Source organism: Lampris incognitus, chromosome 9 (assembly GCF_029633865.1).
Source record: "Lampris incognitus isolate fLamInc1 chromosome 9, fLamInc1.hap2, whole genome shotgun sequence".
Lineage (NCBI taxonomy): Eukaryota > Metazoa > Chordata > Actinopteri > Lampriformes > Lampridae > Lampris > Lampris incognitus.
Window position 1 is genome coordinate 25,857,940 of NC_079219.1, and position 22,911 is coordinate 25,880,850.

The 22,911-nt window shown below is 45.2% G+C and overlaps 1 protein-coding gene across 1 annotated transcript in view; it reads right to left on the minus strand.

The window, feature by feature from the left end:
* The window catches only part of LOC130117622 (intermembrane lipid transfer protein VPS13B-like), a 457,273-nt gene that overhangs the window by 203,831 nt on the left and 230,531 nt on the right, over window positions 1-22,911 (minus strand). Inside the window, exons 26-31 of the mRNA XM_056285747.1 lie at window positions 15,753-15,924; window positions 13,303-13,417; window positions 9,297-9,363; window positions 5,790-6,062; window positions 4,672-4,828; window positions 3,751-3,862 (exon numbers count right to left, since the gene is read on the minus strand). Of these exons, the coding sequence (XP_056141722.1) occupies window positions 3,751-3,862; window positions 4,672-4,828; window positions 5,790-6,062; window positions 9,297-9,363; window positions 13,303-13,417; window positions 15,753-15,924 (896 nt within the window). The remainder of the gene's footprint in view (window positions 1-3,750; window positions 3,863-4,671; window positions 4,829-5,789; window positions 6,063-9,296; window positions 9,364-13,302; window positions 13,418-15,752; window positions 15,925-22,911) is intronic.

The following is a 22,911-nucleotide window of genomic DNA, read 5'->3' on the forward strand; positions in this document are numbered from 1 at the left end:
ACCGGCTCCTTGAAGGAACAGAAACTCAACATCCCATGATCAACTAAAACTGCGTTAATTGCTACCAAATGAACCCGGGTGCCGCAGAAAGACCCCACTCTCTAGCCTTACTGTGTTAGGTTTATTTGACCTTTGTTGAAGATATATCCATTCAAAATGATAAACACACAGGGTGCCCTGAAAACGTTACAGCTGAAAGGGAACCCGAGCTTTGGGCAGCCTCAGAAACAGACAAACACACTGCCTTAGTACAACAGGACTAAGATACACGCAGGTCAGGATGTTTACACTGTACATACTTGCTATTTTATCCTTTGCCTTACTCTTAATTGTGAGGCTGAAATCGCATTCTTCTCTCCCAGGGTGGCATTACATCATGGAGCCCCTATATAATGTACAGCACAACCGCTTTGATCACTCATTCGATTATGACGTTCGATGTAATTAGTGGTGGAGCTTAAACAGAACTGTAACAAACGGCTACTGACACTTTAAGACAGCCACGGGATGTTATGGGTAGTAAACATACATTAGTTTTCAAAATTATAGATTCTCAATATGACTTCCCTCTCACTATTTGGATGAGCATGTGGAGTTAAGTGTGGTACAAGTGCAGGATATCACACGACATGGTAATGGTAACTACTGCATATTGCCAATCTCAGGCCTATCTATCATGCAACTCTGACGTGTGCAATAATCCAAAATTTGAGAGGAGCAGTAAAGACGGAAGGTGGTGGGAATAATTTCTGGTTAGGAAAGGAAAGAATGAACACAGAGTAGTTAAAGACTCTGGGCTTCTGTGTGCTGGGAAAATGGGGCAGTGGTGGGTTGGCCCTTGAGAATGTGCACAGTGCTGCTCTTGGTGCTACCTTGTATGCATATATGCATGTATGTGTTTGAATCTTTCTGTATGCATATGCATGCCTGGATGAATGTGAATGTACACCTGACATATAGACAGACAAACAGACAGACAGACAGACCGATCGATCGATCGATCGATTGATCGATCGATCGATCGATCGATCGATAGATAGATAGATAGACAATCACCCCATTTACACCTGGTATTAACATGTGGTCTGTATCCAGATATGTTATCTGGATAATAACCGATCCGATCATGTCTTTGCATTTACACCTGGTATTTTCAGTGTGTTCTCGTTATCCTCATTGAGATCAGATTTCTGTCGTCCAGAGCAAAACCTGCACATGAGTAATTTGAAGTAGTGGCGAAACAGCTGTATGCTAGGTGTCAACACGCCACAGATGGACCCATTACTATAGAATAGTGGTGTCCTACCCTGCTCCTGGAGAGCTACCATCCTGCCGTTTTTCACTCCAACCCTAATTTAACACACCTGATTCTACTTATTACCTACTGACCAAGACCTTCATTAACTGAATCAGACGTTTTAAATTAGGGTTGGAGTGAAAACCGGCAGGAAGGTTAGCTCTCCAGGAGCAGGGCTGGGCACCACTGCTGTAGAAAATGTCCAGTTTTGCTTGGACAGCGCTGTCACCCCATAAAGCTAATAAGCATCTCATTTCCTGATGGCTGCAGGGACGTGAATCTTCCATTTCTACCATTCACTGTATAGCCTACTTTCTTTACACAGTCATCAGTTTCATCACCTAACTTCTGATGCGAGGAGTGCTCAGTGGTATTCATGGTCAGAGGTCAGAGCGGGAATGATGATGTGGTGTAGGTACGGATGCCAGCACGTTGTACAGATTGTGTTTATACGTACTTAAAGATCCAAACACAATGTGAGCCGGACTACCTCCAGATGTGGTCAGGCAGATCCAATCACAACGCATTTACACCTTTCATTAACATGCATTTTTCCTTATATGGCTAATGTGTCTGGATACAGAACACATTTACCAGGTGCTAATGGGGTCAGATAGATAGATAGATAGATAGATAGATAGATAGATAGATAGATAGATAGATAGATAGATAGATAGATAGATAGATAGATAGATAGATAGATAGATAGACAGACAGACAGACAGACAGACAGATAGATAGACAGACAGACAGATAGATGAGAGTAGAACATGTGTGTGTAAGTATGCTATGTATGTGTGCTCATATGTTTATGTGTTGGTAGTCCAGGGTGGAGCCTCCTGCCAAGACTGTATAAGGAAGAGATGTGGGCACTGGGGCCACAGAGCCACCAATCCTTAAACTACCACAGAGAGAAATTCGCTAGCCAATGTGGGGTAAAATTGTATTCTGAGTTTGACTGGTTTTTGGGGTTAAACTGAGAAAAAACTCAGCAATTTTCCATGGCCACAAGATGAAAAATAAACTCATCCATTCATCATGTGACATGATAACAACATTTCCTGTGTGTCAACAAACTACGTCTAGGCACTGTTGTCAGGGAGGCGATGGGGTTTCATCACATTTGCTGCACTCACTTGCATCAAAACAAACAAAATGTTTTAAAAAATGTGACACACATGGCACATCGGCCAATCATCATACAGATGAGGAAAAAAACCTACGGACAATTGGAAAACAGTAGCTATGGTTACTGATCAATAGCATCCTTGTGTAATACATCAAAAGATTAAATGAAAAACGTTGACGTGGGATAGTTTTAGTCCTCTGGAAGAGATCTGGGGAATGCTGCACAGAGCGTGGTACTTCTCCACATCCTGACGGTTATGGACTGTCAGTCGGGCCTGTAGGTCTAGACCCCCTCTGCGGGCTCCCTGTTCCATGCAATCTCTCTCTTTCTTACACTTCAACTAACTGAAGGGAGGATGAAGGCTGGAGTGGCCTCTCCGCTGCTTTTTTTTATTAGTCCACCTTTCTTTTTTTCCTTTTTTGTCTTCTCTGCTCCCGTTGCCAGCTCCCATCTCACTAGCAGCTGCAGAAAGCATTAGGCACCACTTTTATCTACCTCATTACATGTGTTTGCCAGCTCCACCTCTGCCCATTCATGCACATACATGCACGTGCATTTGGATCCACACAAACAAACATGCACACACACACACAGCGTGGGGCTGCGGCTTTGAGGCAGCTATGACACAATCCAGATTGTCTTAGCTGCCTGTAGCAGTGAAATGTGTTTTGTGCAGAGCCATTTCCCTCAGAAGTGCAGGTTTTTCCCTAGCTCCCAGCTTTGATCCGCATTGCACAGGGGGCTTGTATCAACAGTTTTGTGTTTCAGCTGGAGGGCCTGTCGGACCCCTGAGGTGTCAGTCACAGCTCTCTGTCTTCGCTGGGGGAGCCTGACCACACTGTGGTGCTCTCACTTGCTAATCTCTCGTAGGACAACAAATATGGACAGACGCACAGATGTGCCTGCACGTATGCGCACGCGCACGCACACACACACGCACACGCACACACACACACACACACACACACACACACACACACACACACACACACACACACACACACACACACACACACACACACACCCCTCACAACTGGCAAGTGGTACCCATCAAAATGACTTGATCATTGGGTCATTAATGATAGTGTGATTCAAGGCTGGATACAGTTCACGTGCCATCTTTCATATGCTTTGATCAATAGACAGGAAATGGGGGACAGCGGTGTTGGTAGTGCTGGTGTGTATTTGTGTGTGTGTGTGTGTTTGTGTGTGTGTGTGACTGGCGATGGGATTTAGTATGGGGAAAGGTGTCACAGAGAAGAGTTAGAGGTGTAAGAGTAAGAGAATGGAGATAAATGAGTAAGAGAGGACTGCAAGGTCTTACTGGTAGATGTCTTTGCGTAGCACGGTGCGAGAAAGGGGGTTATCAGCTTGTGGAGCCATGCTGAGGGACCCAAGTTTCAACACTAGGGTGTCCTCTCTCTTTAGGTGGGGATCTGGAAGACACATATATTCAGCTAAAAAGAGAGACATGGAAACATCCATATGGTACTTCCACATATACAAACTCACAGGAAGATGTCATCATATGAAGTACACGTGTGTGAAAATTCTATAAATGTCTGCGCATACACACTTGGCATACACAAGGTTAATCAGATGGATGCACACGTGCAAATATGATTGACTGGTTGTTTTTATTTATGTCAGAAATGTCATGCAAACATATACAAGCAGGCTCACATGCTGCACACACATATAAGTCACAAATATGCTTTCACACCCATGCAGACATTCATCCTCTCTTTCCATTTCCAGCACACACACATATAGTACAGTCTTACCACCATGGCTTATTAAAACCAGCACACACAAAAAGATTTGATCAAGCAAACCCAGACAATAGTCATTCGAGAATCTGTGGCAGTGTACGCAACTGTGGCGAGGCTATGCAGAACCTCAACTATTTGTCCAAGGAAATGTCTCCGTATGATAATGTTAGGACTGGCTCTGGATGTCAATGACAAGGGCTTTCATTGATGCACCACAGCTACGATGAACTCCAAGCACAGCTTTCAACATAAAGCTGTCTCATTGTTACAATGGAAACAAACTGATGAGTTTTCCATGAGTTTTCTGTGTGTGTGTGTGTGTGTGTGTGTGTGCGTGCGTGTGCGTGTGTAGGCCCGGCCTTAATAAATGTGCATATGTGTATGTAGTTGGTTGTATATTTGTGTGTGTTTGTGTATGCCAAGCTACGTCTGTGTTTGTGTGTGTAAACTGATGAGGCAAACTGCCCTCTAACCTGATGCTGAACGTTTTTCCTGGGCTCCTGGGCAGAAGACTCTGATCATGCTGGTATTGATGTAGATGAGGGGCAAACAGCGCGAGGTCAGCGTATGACTCCTCATTGGCTGGCCCCCCGACTTCCCACGTTCCCGGTAGCGTCTTGGTACTGTTGCCTAGGGCAAGAGCAACTTTAGATATAGACCGTTAACAGAAATTGAGGTGGATGGGAAATTTAGACTGGAATTTTATTTTAGTGGCAAAAAAAAGAAAAGAAGAAGAGTTGACTTAATGGTTTATATTCAACCAAATTGTGCTTTCATCTCATAACAAAATATTATCAGATATTCTCACAAAAAAAAAAAACAGATTTTACAGAAGTTACATTTTTTTTGTTTTTTTTGGATTCCCCCCAGTTATACTTGGGTAATTACCCTATTTTCCAAGCCGTCCCGGTCACTGCTCCACCCCCTCTGCCGATCCAGGGAGGGCTGCAGACTACCACATGCCTCCTCTGATACATGTGGAGTCGCCAGCCAATTCTTTTCACCCGACAGTGAGGAGTTTCCCCAGGGGGATGTAGCACGTGGGAGGATCACGCTATTCCCCCCAGTTCCCCCTCCCCCCTGAACAGGCACCCCAACCGACCAGAGGAGGCGCTAGTGCAGCGACCAGGACAGATACCCACATCCGGCTACCCACCTGCAGACATGGCCAACTGTGTCTGTAGGAACGCCCGATCAAGCCGGAGCTAACACGGGGATTCGAACTGCTGATCCCCGTGTTGGTAGACAATAGAATAGGCCGCTACGCTACCCAGATGCCTGAGAAAAAGTTACATATTTTGACCTCCCAGAACAGTTTAAAACAATTACCCTGACAAATGAAAATTATAACCTCGAGGAATATATCTCGTTTTTTTTTCTTTTAACACCATCAAAGCTTATCTTGACATTGTTTGCTCACTGTGGGCCAAAGCCTTCATAATTTCTTTGCTTTAACAAAGGACCACTGCTTTCCATAATAGCCTTATCCAAGATCTTCTTTTCTATTGGTTTTTCTAGGAGGTCTGGCCTTCCTACACTGTCTCATTACTTGGCTTATTAAACTCTTGTGTAATCCATGTAGGATCTCTACCTGAAAGAGGCTCGCTATGGTGGCCAGCAAGGGACAGGAGAGCACCACGTCAAAAGGCTGGGCTGTGAGCAAGATCTCCCGGAGGTACTGGGGGGAGCCATCTGTCAAAGAATCAGCAGATGACCGCTGGCAGCCAGCGGCATTGCTGCTGCGAGGAGGCCGTTCGGGCCGCGAGGTAAGTTTGTGGCGTACATTCTTGGTGATGGCCTGGGTGTAGGTAATGGAGAGGAAGCCGTGCTGCTGGTGGGAACCCTCAAGGACCTTGGCTGCCGTCTTGTCCGTGGTGAGAAAGGATAAAACATACTGTGATAGTTTATAGCACTCAAAACACAGCAGCAAATGGGAAAGCAGAAAAAAAAATTAACTATTTCTTTAAGAAGGTGGTTTGATTTCTTGGAAGAGGTTCAAGCCTGGTTATGGAGCAGATATATAAGATCTCGTAATGTTAATTTCTTACCATTCCATTATCCAATCCGCTTATCTGCCACCCCAATTGGGATAAATCATGGCAGCAGTCATTGGGCGGCAGGTGGGGAGATACCCTGGACAGGCTGCCAGTCCATCACAGGGCCAACACACACACACACACACACACACACACACACACACACACACACACACACACACACACACACACACACACACACACACACACACACACACACACACATTCACACCTAGGGACAATTTAGTATGGCTGATTCACCTGACCTACATGTCTTTGGACTGTGGGAGGAAACCCACACAGACACGGGGAGAACATGCAAACTCCACACAGAGGATGAGCCCCAAGGTTGGACAACCCCGGGGTTCGAACCCAGGACCTTCTTGCTGTGAGGCGACCGTGCTAACCACGGCGCCACCGTGCTGCCCTAATTTCTTACCAAGCAACACCAAATTTCTAATGAATCCAAAAAATCTGATAGTTAATTTTAAAATCCATCTTTCCGTCTTGAAGTAGGGTATAGGTGTGTGTGTGTGTGTGTGTGTGTGTGTGTGTGAGGGAACAGCACTGTGTTGAGGTTTAGAAATGATATAAGTTTGGGAAAACAGGAAGTTCTTGGGTAAGGCGAAGTACAAATTATATTCCAAGGCAAGACTTAACCTCTCCCAGGAAAGCAGCCTTCAGTCCTTTGGTACTAGTGCAACATGGTTATAGTCAAAGTATTTATTCATTGTCTATGCTGTAAATTAGACTGGAGCAGGAACTTGGCCTTCTTCATGAGTGATGTTAAAACTTTTAATAATAACAGTGAAATTGCAGCTATCAACTGAAGCTGAGTTAGAGAGCATATATCCGATTTACCAGCAAAGACAGATCTCCCATCAAATTTTTTTCCAATAAATTTAATTACAGCATGGCGTTTAGTCAAATAAGCCGTCAGTAAAGAATATTTTCTTTAAAATCAAGCAAAGACCGCAGCAACGTCCATTAACAGTGGCCCGAGGAGTTGCTTAGCAAAGAAGAGTTGAACAAACTATTTTTTTTTTTTTTACAAAACTACAAAGTCAGATTTAGGAATTGGTTCAAAAATTAAACATAAACGCAGACTGTACCAATCAATCCTGATTCATGTCTGCATGGCTGCACTTTTTATGCATAAATATGGACAGACTGGGGATTTGATTTCACTAAAGTACAACCCTCAGGGTCTAATTGTGCTTTTTCAAACAACTCTGGGTGGAGACGTTGTCATTCTCATCAATCTGTAGTTTATTTAATTCTTTTGACAATCGTATGATGATGACAGCACTATACAAAAGGTTACGTAAGAAAAAAAGAATCAAGGCAACGTTAAAGATGTGGAGGGGAACCATATCAAAGCACTGGCTTCTGAAACGGCCCTGAGGGGCACTGGGGAGCATGTCTAAAGCCACTGTTAATGAAGGCTGAGCAGAGTTGTCCAAACGAGAAGAAGCTCTGGGTTCTTACAGGGGGGAAAAAGCCAGAGAAATGGCTGAAAGAGTCCTGCTTGCTGACGGGTCGAACCAGCACAGTGCGTCTGTTCAGCTTGTCAGTACAAGAGAGGACCACTCCTCCATGGCAGCCCGCGCTCCGCACAGCCTCCTCTGCACTGGAGGTCAGGAGCACAGATACAGGGAGGAGAAACAGGAAAGAGAGGGAGAAGAGACAGAGACAGAGAGGAAGAATAGAAAAAAAAGTTTTGGTGTGGGGGGGCATTGAGAGGAATGAAGAAAAGAATGGAATATAAATATTAAGAGCAGGGCAGATTGTTCATGGAGTTTAAAAAGAGAGAGAGCGTTGGGTTGACAACAAGAGATATAGAAAGGCACTAAGCTTGAAACTGAAAGAGGATTTTGGTAAATCAAATTAGGAGAGAATTGATTAAAACCAAAACGAGCTGCAACACTGAAGAATGGGCTTATACTCTATAATAAAGCCACGGTAGCAATATCCAATGCAACTATTTTTTTTTCTCCCCAATTGTAGCGGCCAATTACCCCACTCTTCTGAGCTGTCCCGGTCGCTGCTCCACCCCCTCTACCGATCCGATCCGGGGAGGGCTACAGACTACCACATGCCTCCTCCGATATATGTGGAGTCACCAGCCACTTCTTTTCACCTGACAGTGAAGAGTTTCACCAGGGGGACATAGCGTGTGGGAGGCTCACGCTATTCCCCCCAGTCCCCCCCCCCCCAACAGGTGCCCCGACCAACCAGAGGAGGCGCTAGTGCAGCAACCAGGACACATAACCACATCTGGCTTCCCACCTGCAGACATGGCCAATTGTGTCTGTAGGGATGCCCGACCAAACCGGAGGCAACACGGGGATTCGAACTGGTCATCCCCATGTTGGTAGGCAACGGAATAGACCGCTACGCTACCCAGACGCCTCCAGTGCAACTATCATTACTGCAGATTATGATTATTGTCAAAGTGAGCTTTTGTGGACCCCCATATGCTCAAACCTTGGGTTCTATATGGTGGCTTCAATAGAAAAGAAAGTGACACTCTGTCAATTTAAATTGAAGACTGTTATGGGGGGGGGGTCACATTGTCACAAATCATGTAGTTTTTTTTTTCTGTCCTTCAAAGTGGCGGACTTCTGTATGGTAAAAATGCACCTGTGGCGATGAGTTAACAGTATAAGACCACTGCCATGATGCTGTGTCATGAAGTTATCATCGAGACTAGAAGCCAAGAACGACTCTTTTCCCACACGCTAAAGAGCCATGTCACCCGATTTCATACACTAGATAACTCAGTCGAACACTGGACAGACAGAGGAAGATTCTTATTTGAATTTATCTTTAATCCTAATTCTGTTTTTACTTAATTTTAATGGAACACCTCTAAACAGCAAAAAAAAAGAAAAAAAAGGGGTTTACTTTAATTTGCATTTTCTCCATTACTATTACCCTACAATGTCTCTCTCTCCCTGTCTGTCCAGCACAAGTGGAGATGAGGGAGGAGCAGAAGAAGGGCAGAGGTAAAACGGAGGGCAAAGGCTGCAAGCCTGCTGTGGAACAGGCAGAGGCCTCACCACGGCTGTGTCTTTGCACTGTAGGATGAGTCCTTCATACTGGCCAGAGAGCCAGCACTGGCCTGGTCTGGAAAAACACACAAGGCCCAGCTTAGTTTGGGCATCAGGGACGACTCCTGCTGGTACGGCAGGGGTACACTTCATCACTTTGATGGAAAAATTTACTGAAGTTACATAATTGTAAAAAAGCCAAATGACCTATTAGATAATTTGACCATGGACTGATATTCACATTTAACTTTATAGAATACTCCTAAAGCAACAGGTGAGTGCTTGTACAACTAGCCACCTTATGTACTAAATTATGGGTCTAATATCAATTCAAAAATTATTACTTCAAACATAGATTACACAGTGCTATCAAAATATTATTTGGGACATTTGATTTTCATTTAATTTGATGTTATTTTATCACCATCCATCAGAACCATTGTGGGTTAGAGAGCAAATTAAGTCAATTCATTCATTATCCACACTGCTTATCCTTACTCAGGGTCACGGGGATGCTGGAGCCTATCCCAGCAGTCATTGGGCAGCAGGCAGGGAGACACCCCGGACAGGCCGCCAGTCCATCACAGGGCCGACACACACAAACACATATTCACACCTAGGGACAATTTAGTATGGCTGATTCAACTGACCTACATGTCTTTGGAATGTGGGAGGAAACCGGAGCACCCGGAGGAAACCCACGCAGACACGGGGAGAACATGCAAGCTCCACACAGAGGACAACCCGGGATGACCCCGAAGGTTGGACTACCCCGGGGCTCGAACCCAGGACCTTCTTGCTGTGAGGCAGCCACGCTAACCGCTGTGCCACCGTGCTGCCCTCGATTATACAGTGATATCAAAATATTATTTGGGACATTTGATTTTCATTTAATTTGATGTTATTTATCATCATCCATCAGAACCACTGTGGGTTAGAGAGCAATTAAGTCAATATGAACACAATAACATACAGCCTCAACCCACAGAGATAAAATCCTGAGCAAGAAACACTAAACTCTATAATGTGTGTGTTCTGTGTGCCTGCATGTCTATGTGTGCATATATGTATCGAGATGCATGCATGTGAATGAACATTAGTGGTATGACCCACATATTGAGACACACTTGAGCACACACAAACAGAAATTGCGCCCGCGTGTGTGAGGCTTTCACAGTTGTTTTAGAGGGCCGAATCACATAAAATGCATTTATGGCACAACTTTTCACACAGGGGAAATGATTCAACAACATCTGCATTTATTCCTTTAGAAATACTCCTTTCTCCTCCAACTCTTCCTCTGCCTCCCCTTCTCCCCATCAGGACACAAGAAGTTCAGTGAAGAGGAGGCCTACCAGCAAGTGTGTGTATGTTTGTGTGTGTGTGGTTGAGTATTATCTAAAGAGTGCCTTTGACAGGCCTTTGCGCTTGACTGTGTGCGGGTGCTCCTTTGTGTGCACATGTGAATATCTCTTTGTAATCTCCCTTCCCAGCCGTAATACACGTTCTGGGAGTGACTAATACATGTGGACCCCCCACAACTCTCTTCTCCCTCCATCATCCTCTCCTCTCTCCCCCTCTGCTCCCATCCAGTCATCCCTCGCGCCCGACCATTTGCGGAGCAGCTGGAAAAGATCAGCTCCAATTTGTGTGAGCTGCTCCTTGGAGCAAATGAGGGTGAACTGTCACCAGCCATCCTTTCGTGGGGGCGTCTCATCGCTTAAGAAGAGTTCAAGGAGCAACAGTTGCCAGGGGAGACTTCACTGGAAACCAAAGGGGGAAGGAGCCATCCAATCTTCTAAACTTCCCACCGGAGGAAAGCCAACCCATCAACAAAGTTTAATGCCACCCAGCACCGTCAAAGCTCCTTTTCTCATCTCTTAGACACCATCGACCTCCTCCTCCTCCGTCAGCAGCACCACCGTGCTATGCAGTTTAAAACCCAGCGATGAAGTCTCATTTTGTCAGCCTTTGCCTCTCACCTCCAAAACCTCCCCAGAATCCACCCCTTGTCCTCTTCCTCACATGGATAGGCTCGAAGGCTCAATTATCTGTTCACCTCTTATGTTTGCCTGGCCTGCAATCCTTCTCATCATTCTCCAGTGGTGCAATAGCCAAGGCCAGTTGAGACACTTTCTCTTTATCAGGCCTGATTTAGTCTGACCCACCATAAACAAATAACCTGGGCTGGGTGATGAAATACCTCAGAATTATCCGTTCAGGATGATTAATTTGGACCGCAACCTCTTGTACAGTTGGACGATACAGATCAGCATGGGCCTGAGGCCCAGGGGTCATCCACTGTGTCCTAAACCACCCTGACTATAACCTGGCTTGGACAACACAGCGTTTTCAGCTGCCAAAACCCCTGGTGCGTTCAAAATGTGCTGAAACTCTGCTATTAGATGCACATTTGACTTACTTAATCTGAAAAAAAAAGTGAAAATTGATACATTATCTAGTTAGGGGGACTTGGAGGTCTAGCAAAAAGATTGGCTGTCTAAGAAGCGATTGGACACACACCTGTGTAGAGCAGAAGTGAGATATAATGAGCCAGGACCCCTTTACTCTTGCCAACCTCCTCAACACTGACACCATCCTGGCTTGGAGTATACAGCACATGTCGCACATGTGCTCCAAAAAAACCATAAATCCATTAACTACTTAAAGGAACAGGGAGGTCTGCTACACTCTTGTTAGACAGTCAGGTCCAAAGCCAAGCTGATCGCCTCACTCTCTGCCTGACCTGATCTGACATGTGCAGAACCTGGCTTGGGTTTGAAAATTTGGCCCATCAGAAAGAATATCTATTATCATATCAGCGTGAAAGCGTTGACTTCTGATAACAGGGTCCAATATGGGCCGAGGCCCCAGCCGGGTCAACTTCTTTTTTTCTAATGTTCTGACATGATCTGGTCTTATTTCATCCTCTGAAATGAAGGACTTACACAGGAATGCACCTCAGCAGGCATGCAGATGCGTGTGCACATGCCTGCACGCATGCATGTAATCTCACACATACACACACACACACACACACACACATACACACACACAAAACAAATCTCAGCCTGTTAGCTGCAACACTTGTGTGCATTATCTCCTCAGACAGAGACAGGGAGAATTGCCTCTTGCTAAGCGGTCTCTTCCCAACAGAACAAGCCCCAGGGCACACACCAACTGTGCACTAGGAGCTGCTGATTCCACCATGGAGGTATGTGATCAGGACAATGAAAACAGAAAAATAAGGAAAATAATACGCTTTAAACACTGGAAATAGGGCCATTGTCTAAATTAATAGGAAGAATGTGTTTGTAAGGCAGGGAAAATCCATCAAACCCCTTTGCTGTCACCACACTATATGCTTCCATAACTTCGGAGTCCACATCTACAGTAAATGACTGCGTTTTGACTTGGAATTTGCATAAAGGAGAGATTAGCATATGCTCAGGATGGGACCAGGTCCAGCGATTTTCCCTCCCACCCAACAATACATCTATGTTTCTGAGACCGTGACTGACGGACCAACTGAATTCTGCCGATCTGTGAATCAGAGGTCATTCAGTCCTCCATCCCTGTTTTTGTTTGCCTGCCCATCTGTCTGTCTGTCCGTGTGTCATAGGGTCTGCGGTCACCACCACAGCAGCTGGCCGGGACATGATGACGCTGAGGCGATAATCCGAGAAAACACCCGGAAGGGCAAAAGTGGGGACAGACAGAGTGTTAGTGGTAATGGTGGTGTGTGTGAGTGAGTGTGAAAGAGAGAGAGAGAGAGAGAGAGAGAGAGAGAGAGAGAGAGAGAGAGAGAGAGAGAGAGAGAGAGAGAGAGAGAGAGAGAGAGAGAGAGAGAGAGAGAGAGAGAGAGAGAGAGAGAGAGAGAGAGACAGAGACAGAGAGACAGAGACAGAGACAGAGAGACAGAGACAGAGAGACAGAGTGAGAGAGAGAGAAGGGAGTATGGCAGTGTATGTTTGTGTGTGTGTGTGTGTGTGTGTACGAACTCAATAAACAGTACCTGCACTTGTAGTGGTCTATGTTGAAGCTTCCCACTTTACATTTGATCTTTGTGTAGACATCCTGGACATCGACCGAGGCACTCAAATCCTCCAGCTCCCCGATCACACTGATCTCTGACAAATGCATGATGCAAAAAGGTGTGATGTTCAATCCAGAATGAAACTCACATTAACACGGCATGTTAGGTCAGTGAATGACATCAGTTTCTTCAAGTGTGAACACTTATGTGTGAGTGAATGCATGGGTATACTCTTTAAAATCCCATGTATGTACGAACAGACTTGATTAATTAAAAAGACAGTTTCTAAAATGAAAAAAAAGAAGACAGTTTCTGATTCCCTTCAGACAGATGAATGTCTGTCAACCCCTGGTTTCTTAACAGCAATTGCAGGGAGTATCTCCATGTCTCTGTTTTAGTATGGCCACCCAAGCACTTGGCAGTAAGACAATCTAGCTGAAGTTGTTGGACTACAAGCCACTTACTGGTAGTGGAACATTTCATATGCCCATCTGCATATACATGAAATTGTGGAGGTGTTTTAATGTGTGTGTGTGTGTGTGTGTGTGTGTGTGTGTGTGTGTGTGTGTGTGTGAATGTGTGTGTAAGCATCTGATACTTACTAACCATGTCCTGGTTTTGCAGTTGGCCCTAAGACTGGGCTTCTTTATGCAGCATGATGAGCCAAAGGTCTACCATTGTATAAACGCACTAACACACACACACACACACACACACACACACACACACACACACACACACACACACACACACACACACGAGAAATTTCCACTACCTGTACTAGACTTGTCCAGCAATTTCAGTTAGATTTCCTGCTTGCCAAGTGCTGAGGGGGTGTACTAAAACGCTTGGTGAAAAAGGTAAGCTTCCCGTTTAACGGATAAGCTATCCGCTTGGGCCCGGAACCCTCGAACCTGTCTTGATGAGCTTGCGTAAGTGCGTGTATGTGTGTCTCCTCTGTTTGTATGAGAGTGCTCAGTGCAAACAAAGCTGTTAGCCCAAGGCAGGCAGAGTGAGTAAGCCCCATTGCAAGACTGATTAACTTTGTATTGCAGCCTTCGAGCTAAGCTGCTGCTAGCCTATCATTGTTTCCACTGACAAAGCCCCACAGTCATAGCCTTGCTTGGAAAACGGACTTCATGATTGTGTAGCTGTGGTTGTTGTGCTGTTGCCTTGCGGCTACTCTGAGAAATATAGAGTTCCTTAGTGTCATATTAATATTGAAACACCAGGTTTGTCAGCTTTATTGTGGATACAGCATGGAAAGTACACTCCAAGTTGTTTGAGGTTCAGCAAAACTCATCGTCTCCAAACATAGTGTTGATATTGATGTATGAGTTTGCCTAACCCATGCCGAAGGAACATTGGAAATCCTTAGTCTCTCGGTTTTAAAAAAAAGGTTTATCTGAAATGAGAAAAAGTGTACCACTGGTTTATGCCTTCAGCAGACCTCACATTTCTATCTTGAGCCCTTTAATGCATAATAGCAAGTACCCTGGAAGCAATACCTTTTGGAAGGGTTGCTTTTCCATCTCTGTGTGAGAGGGAAGCATTGGATATCTTTTCCACTGGAAAGAAAACAGTTACATCATCGCAGATTGCAGCCATATCTGCAGTTTACTTATCTCTAAGAATGTGTTTGTGATATTACACATCTAATATCTTTCATACTAACCGCTCCTTTGATATCCTATCTGCTTGATTGTTTTCATTATCATGCTTAATGTGCTGCATGCAGTGAATCCGGTGGTACATTCACCTCGCAGCTCAGATGGCAAATATTATGTCCAAATCCAACATAATTCCTATTTAGGATGTTTCTAAGTCAAACCATCTCTGTGAGGTCCTACCAAATGTTCCATTTCCACGATTAAAGACCTTAAGCTGGGCGATCTGGTTGGCAGATGCTAAATATTACAGCCACCAATTAAAGGTAAATCTAGCTTTTCATCGCCCCAGTAAATCTGATGGGGGAGAAGGCGGCTCGCTTGGGATTCATCACCCACTTATTTATTTGTCTTTCCCCCCACCTCACTGCTTTTCTCCATCCCTTCCTCTCTCTCTCCTGCTGCCTTTCTTTCACTAGTGCAGTGCTCCATGGAGAAAAGAGGCAGAAGTTCGATCCCTTTCAGTGTTGGTGAGGTTTCAAGGTTTAGATGGGGCCCTTTGATGAACTATTAAGGAAGAATGTAAAACCTCTGGATCGCTTCCTGATCTCTTTGATGGAGAGCAATTAAAGAGAGAACCTATTGCAAAATTAGGCATAGCTTTAATGTGAATCTAATTCTTTTGCTATAAACGCTGTTGGTTTTTTAAAAGTAGTCATTTTGATTAAGTACTTTTTTTTGAAGAAGAAATGGTGTTTCTAGCATTGAGCTCAGTGCATACATTGTCAAGAGCATTCTGTTCTTATTAAAAGTATCAAGTACCTGTCTTTTTGGCAGCAGGGTCAGGGGCAAACAGTTTCACCGTGACCTTGGGTAACATCCACTGCATCCAGAGGCTGACTTTCCCACTGGTGCCCCCGATGTTACTGATCTTCTGCTCCAGAGTCACTGTGTCCGAGAATGGACTGTCGTCCCCCGCTGGCACCGAGTCACCCTGAGGAGAGGCAAGCAGTACAGTACAGCGTGGGTAAGCATGGGTCTGCTATGGACTGGATTTAGACCGCCAAGAAGGGAGGAAAGAAAGGACTCCGGAGATAAGCCGACAGAGAAAGCCTAAAACAGAAATCCCAACATCATCTTAGTGGAATCACCTTAAGAAGGGACATTAGACATGAGAGGATTGGTTAAAACACATGTTTAGGTGTCTGGGTGGCATGGCGGTCTATTCCATTGTCTACCAACACAGGGACTGCCAGTTTGAATCCCCGTGTTACCTCCGGCTTGGTCGGGTGTCTCTACAGACACAATTGGCCGTGTCTGCAGGTGGGAAGCTGAATGTGGGTGTGTGTCCTGGTCGCTGCATTAGTGCCTCCTCTGGTTGGTCGGGGCGCCTGTCGGGGGGGTGGCCTCCCACGCACTACGCCCCCCTGGCAAAACTCCTCACTGTCAGGTGAAAAGAAGCGGCTGGTGCCTCCGCATGTATCAGAGGAGGCATGTGGTAGTCTGTAGCCCTCCCTGGATTGGCAGAGGAGGTGGAGCAGCGAACGAGATAGCTCAGAAGAGTGGAGTAATTGGTCGGATACAACTGGGCAGAAAAAGGAGGGAAGTCCGAAAAAAAAACCAAAACCACATGTTTAAGAAAAAAATGTTAAAGTAACGTCCTATAATCTGAATCACCTTTATTCAGCCTTATAGTCTCGGTAACATTATTTTACTTCCTTTTTTATAAGACAGATCTGGCCAAATTCAACTTGGACGTGGACTTGGATGTAACTGTGGCTGGCAAAAAAGCTTTAAGGCACAAGTTAGCGTCCGTCTATTTGACCTTAGATTCTCCGACATAAGATTTATTGATATTTAGAGAGATTTGTAAAATATGAAGAGGAAGGTTGAAAGGATGGAAGGGTTGTATATTGTGCTTTTTGTGTCAGTGTCTATCAACATCAAGCATCTTACAGAACATCTAATGGGAGTTGATAGCAGTATGGTGTTTGTCAGCCCTGTGAAACCACACAGTCAAACAGGTCAAATGTGAAATAATTAATGATGGGACAAAAAAAAAAAGAAAAGAAAGAAAGAAAGAAAAAAAAACATTGTGCAACAAATTGCCACTTTGTTTTGGGTGCATAAGCATGCATAAGCATGGTTGCTTGCATGTGACAGTGTGTTTGCATGTCCCCAACTTGTCAGTGAGTATACAGTGCCTGCGTGTGTGTGTGCATGTGCGTGCATGTGTGTGTGTCTGCATATGTGTGAATATGTGACCTTGCCTGTGTAGCCATAACAAAGCATCAGTGTGCCTTGGGGCCTTTTGCTATGTGGGTGACATCAGTGTCTAGTGAGTGAAACCCATCTCAGAGCTGAGGAAAAGCACCATTGTGGGGAAAGATCGCTGGTGGAAACCCCAAGCTAAGCCATCAGCACCCACATGGCCTGCTTTCACTCACACAAGCCAGGACACACACACACATCTCCCCGCCTGGGAGAGATAGGGAACGGAAGAGAGGAGGAGGTGGAGAAAGGATGGGGAGAGCAGGATGCGGCAGAGGCTGCCTTCTGTGAGCTTCCACTCATTACTATGGGTTTGGCAAGGCACAGAGGATGACTACATTGGGGACATTTTTTATGTCTCTCCCGCTCTCGCTTTCTTCCTCCTCCTCTCTCTGGAGGATCTGTTCTCCACACATGCATCTTTGTGACTGACTTGGAGAGCGGGGAGCCTGCAAACAAACAATGTGGCAATTTGCAGCTTGGCCGTTGTTGGGTTTCACTTTTTCCACAGCTTCCACAGTGTCATGGTTATTAAGCCTGGCTGTGGTTGGTGAAGGAGGTTATCAACCATCTTAATTAGAAACCCCACGGCTGCTGGGCTGATTACGGTGACTTAAAGAGGAACCAGATGAGGAAAGTATGCCCCCCTCCCCCTTCCACCACCAGGGCAGGGAGAGGAGGAGGAAGAGGGGATGCTAATTTGCAAATTTAATTCAATTGTGAATATGAGGGTGGCTGACAGCAGATCTCAATAACGACAGATGACGTTGATATAAATAAATTAAGGATTATGTCGATTCATGAATGGATTCCGCATTATGTGGGACTCTTCTGGAGACTGATGAGAAGCATGTGCTAGAAATGAGGCTGAATCTTCAGTGCACTACACTTCACTGCTGTATCAGATAAACACTGTACTGTATCTGGGCATATCTAATCATGACAATAAACACTGTAGGTATGAACACAATCTGGTGTACAGTTCAAAGCTGAAGAAAAGACTGAATGATCTCTGCAATTTGTGTGCGTGTATGGATGCTGGTATTTTAGATAAGATAATATACAGTGTCTTGACAATGTAACCCCGTGACTGTCAATATTGATGCCTCACTGGGAGAGGAACTAAACCATTTCTTTGCCCGCTTCGAGGTTAAAAGGCCAAACAGAAATTCACTACCTCGACACAGTACCTCTGGCACTCACACACTCACTCTGCAGGAACATGAAGTGAGACGTGCGCTCAGGTCGGTGAACCCGAGGAAGGCTGCTGGTCCCGACGGAGTTTCCAGGAAGGTACTTAAAGCATGTGCTGACCAGTTCTCAGGGGTCGTCACTACGATTTTTAATCGTTCCCTAACACAAGCCATCACGCCAACCTGTCAGCCATCAGCATCTCTGTCCCCAAAAAGCCAGCCATCAACAAACTAAATGACTTTAGACCGATCACACTCACATCAGTAGTCATGAAGTGTTTTGAGAGACTGGTCTCACAGCACATCAAAGTCAGCCTTCCTCCCTCCTTTGACCCACATCAGTTAGCTTACAGAGCAAATAGGTCTACTGACGATGCTATAACCACAGCTCTTCACATCACGCTGAGTCACTTGGAACACCAGGGGAACTATGTAAGGATGCTTTTCATAGCCTATAGCTGAAAGCCACTTTATTTTGTCACTGTAAAGTTGTTCAGTTACAACGAATTTGTTTTCTGCATTTAAACCACCCTACTGTATAGGAGCAGTGGGCAGCTGCAGCACCCGGGGACCAACTCCAGTTCTTCTTTCCTTTGCCTTGCTCAGGGGCACAGACAGGAGTATTAAACATGCATGTCTTTTTGATGGGGGTAGGAAACCGAAGCACCCGGAGGAAACCCATGCAGACACGGGGAGAACATGCAAACTCCACAAAGAAAGGACGTGGGACGGCCTGGGGACCGAACACAGGACCTTATTGCTGAACACAGGACCACCGTGCTGAATGCTCAGCATTCAACACAATCCCTCCAGATAAACTGTCTTAAACCTTCCCCTTCCCACTTGCACAAGGATAAAGGACTTCCTCACTAACTGCCCACAAACTGTTAAACTTGGTCCCCACCTCTCCTCCACCCTCATGCTTAGCACTGGCTCTTGTCCTCTTTGATTCTGTATAGTGTGTTGTATTTTGAATGTTTTTTCTATAGAATAAAAGAGGAAAAAAAAGCACTGGCTCTCCACAAGGCAGTGTGCTGAGTCCATTACTCTATGTTCTATACACCTATGACTGCATTCCAACCCATCCTACTAACACCATCATTAAATTCGTGGACAACACCACTGTGGTCGGACTTATCACAGGAGGAGTCAAGGTGGCCTACAGAGAGGAAGTCCAGAAATTGACAGGGTGGCATTCAGCAAACAACCTGACACTGAACACCAACAAAAACAAAAGAATTCATCATTTACTTCAGGAAGCACAGAGCAGACCCTGTCTCACTCTACATAAAGGGGGATTGTGTGGAAAAGGTTCCAACCTTCAAATTCCTGGGAACTCAAATCTCTGAAGACCTCTCCTGGTCAGCTAACACCACAGCGGTTGTTAAAAAGACACAGCAGTGATTACACTTCCTGAGGATGCTCAGGAAAAATAGGCGGGAAGAAAAGCTGCTGGCAGCCTTCTACTGCTCTTCTGCCGAGAATGAACTGGCGAATTGTATCTCAGCCTGGTACACCGGTTGCTCAGTAGCAGACAGGAGAGCTCTTCAGAAGGTCATCAACACCGCACAGAAAATCACTGGCTGCCCTCTGCCCTCCCTGGAAGACATTTCCAACTCCCGCTGCCTCAGCAGAGCCAAGAAGATTTTAAGACTTTTCTCATCCTGGACAACACCTGTTTGACCTGATGCCCTCTGGCAGGCGCTACAGGGCCATCAAAATACGGCTCACCGGTTTTAAAAACAGTTTCTTTCCCTGGGCCATAAGTACACCGAACTCCAACAAGTACTGAATGACCCCTCATGTGCAATATGTTGACTGTCTTTCTGGGGCAAACCATTCATTCATACTAGGGCAATTAAATTCATACCAGTCCAATAAATATATTAATTCCAGTTAATATATTTATTGGACCACCCATCCATTATCCTAACCGCTTATCCTGCTCTCAGGGTCACAGGGATGCTGGAGCCTATCCCAGCAGTCATTGGCCAGCAGGCGGGGAGACACCCTGGACAGGCTGCCATAGTGTAATAAGTACATTTATTCAAGTACAAAATGTATTTATCTTTTTAATTATTTTAGAACCTCTGTTGTTGGCTGTGGTTGTTTGGATATTGTAGTTATTTTTGTTTTATTTTGTTTTGCTTCCCTGTGTCTTTGATGCACTGACCAGGAGCAGTGCTCTTAATTTCATTGTATTCTATACACAGACAATAAAGGCTTTCTTCCTCTTGAAAAAGAATTAGAAGCCCAACACTTTTTTCCCCCTACATAGATGATTGTCGCAATCTGGGCTTTTGATCAGGCTGAATTTATATTTTTGATTTTTTCCCCCCTTTTTCTCGCCAATTGTACTTGGCCAATTACCCTATTTTCCGAGCCATCCTGGTCACTGCTCCACCCCCTCTGCCGATCCGGGGAGGGCTGCAGACGACCATATGTCTCCTCTGATATATGTGGAGTCGTCAGCTGCTTCTTTTCACCTGACAGTCAGGAGTTTTGCCAGGGGGATGTAGTGTGTGGGAGGATCACGCTATTCCCCTCAGTTTCCCCTCCCCCCTGAACAGGCGCCCCGGCCAACCAGAGGAGGCGCTAATGCAGCAAACAGGACACATACCCACATCTGGTTTCCCACCCGCAGACATGGCCAGTTGTGTCTGTAGGGACGCGTGACCAAGCCGGAGGTAGCACGGGGATTCAAACTGGTGAGCTCTGTGTTGGTAGGCAACAGAATAGACCGCTAAGCTGTGATTTTTTTTTTTACAGTGCAGCCAATAAAAAATATTAATGAACTGTTAAAAAAATCAAAATTCAAAAACTGAACTGTCAACAATACATATTCATCCCCTTTGTTCAGAACTTGGTTGAAACCCTCTCATGGCTATTACAGCCTTTAGTCTTTTTGGATGTCCTTATTGATTTTTGCACAATGTGATGGAGAAACATTTGCTCATTACTTCTTACAAAATTGCTCATGCTGTGCTATTTGTCTGCTAGCTGGGGAGCAGCGATAGGCAGTTATTTCAAGGTCTTGCCACAGATATTTGATGGGGTTGAGGTCAGGACTCCAACTGGGCCACTCAAGGACATCAATTTTCCTCATTTTAAGCCCCTCCAGTGTTGCTCTGCCAGTGTGCTTTGGGTCAGTGTCCTGCTGACATACAAATGCCCTCTCCAGTTTAGGTTTTATGGCAGAGGGGAGCAGCTTCTTATCCACGATCTCTCTGTAATGTGCATCATTCATATTCTCATCATTCCTGACCAGATTACTAGTGTCGGCTGCTGAAAAGCATCCCCGTAACACAACGGTACCACCACCAAACTTTGCTGTGGCCATGGTGTTACTTGGCTAATGTGCAGTGTTGGATTTAAGCCATGCAGTGGGTCATCCTCTGTGTGGAGTTTGCATGTTCTACCCGTGGCTGTGTGGGTTTGCTCCGGGTGCTCCGGTTTCCTCCCACAGTCCAAAGACATGTAGGTCAAGTGAATTGACAGTACTAAATTGTCCCTAGGTGTGAATGTGTCGGCCCTATGATGGGCTGGTGGCCTGTCCAGGGTGTCTACCCACCTGCAACCCAATGACTGCTGGGATAGGCTCCAGCATCCCCGTGACCCCGACTGGGATAAGCGGCTTGGATAATGGATGGATGGATGGATTTAAGCCACACATACGTACTGCTCAGTGTTCAAGCCAAAATCTTGTACTTTATTCTCATTACATCACAAGACTTTCTGCCACATCTTTGCATTACTTCCTAGTGATGTTTTGCAAATTCTTTACAGGTAGACTTTTATAAAAGCCCTTTTTGTGCAACGCATTGGAAACTGTTGAGTCCTCAACATCATCTTTATGCGCAGCCAATAACTTCTGCAACTCAGAGGGATGGTTGGCCTCTCTAATAAGTGACATTATTGTTCAGCAACCAAGTTTGGAGGTTTGGCCTGACCTAGGCAGTGTGGCTATAGTTTCATATTTTTCCATTTCTGTATCATGGACCGCACTGAGCTTTCAGGTATGTTCAATGCCTCTGAGATGGTCTAGTACCCTTCAGATCCGTGCGTCTTCATAATTATATCCCTGACTTGTTCTGAATACTCTTTTGTCTTCATTTTGGTTGCTTTTGTGGAAAATCTCTACCCATACTGTTGGATCTCACAAAGAGAAGGGGTATTTCAAGCATTAATGGAAAAAAAGGTGATCCAGCAGCTTCCTATACAGGTGGTGACCATCAACACATTGGATGAGTTAATAAGGTAATATATTGCACCTGAGCAAAGTTGGCCTTATAATTACAAAGGGTATTACAATGTTTTAAGTCTCAATGGAATTAAATTATTAGTTAACTGTGGAAAGATGTGGCGCCTCCATAGCCGAATGGTTAGACTGCATACCACCTGGCTACATGGTTGCAACGTCGCTGGTTTGGATCCAGCCAGTGACCATTGTTTCAGGTCATACCCCTCTCTCGCTCCCTCATTTACTCTCTACCTCTTCACTGCACTGTCTAATAAAA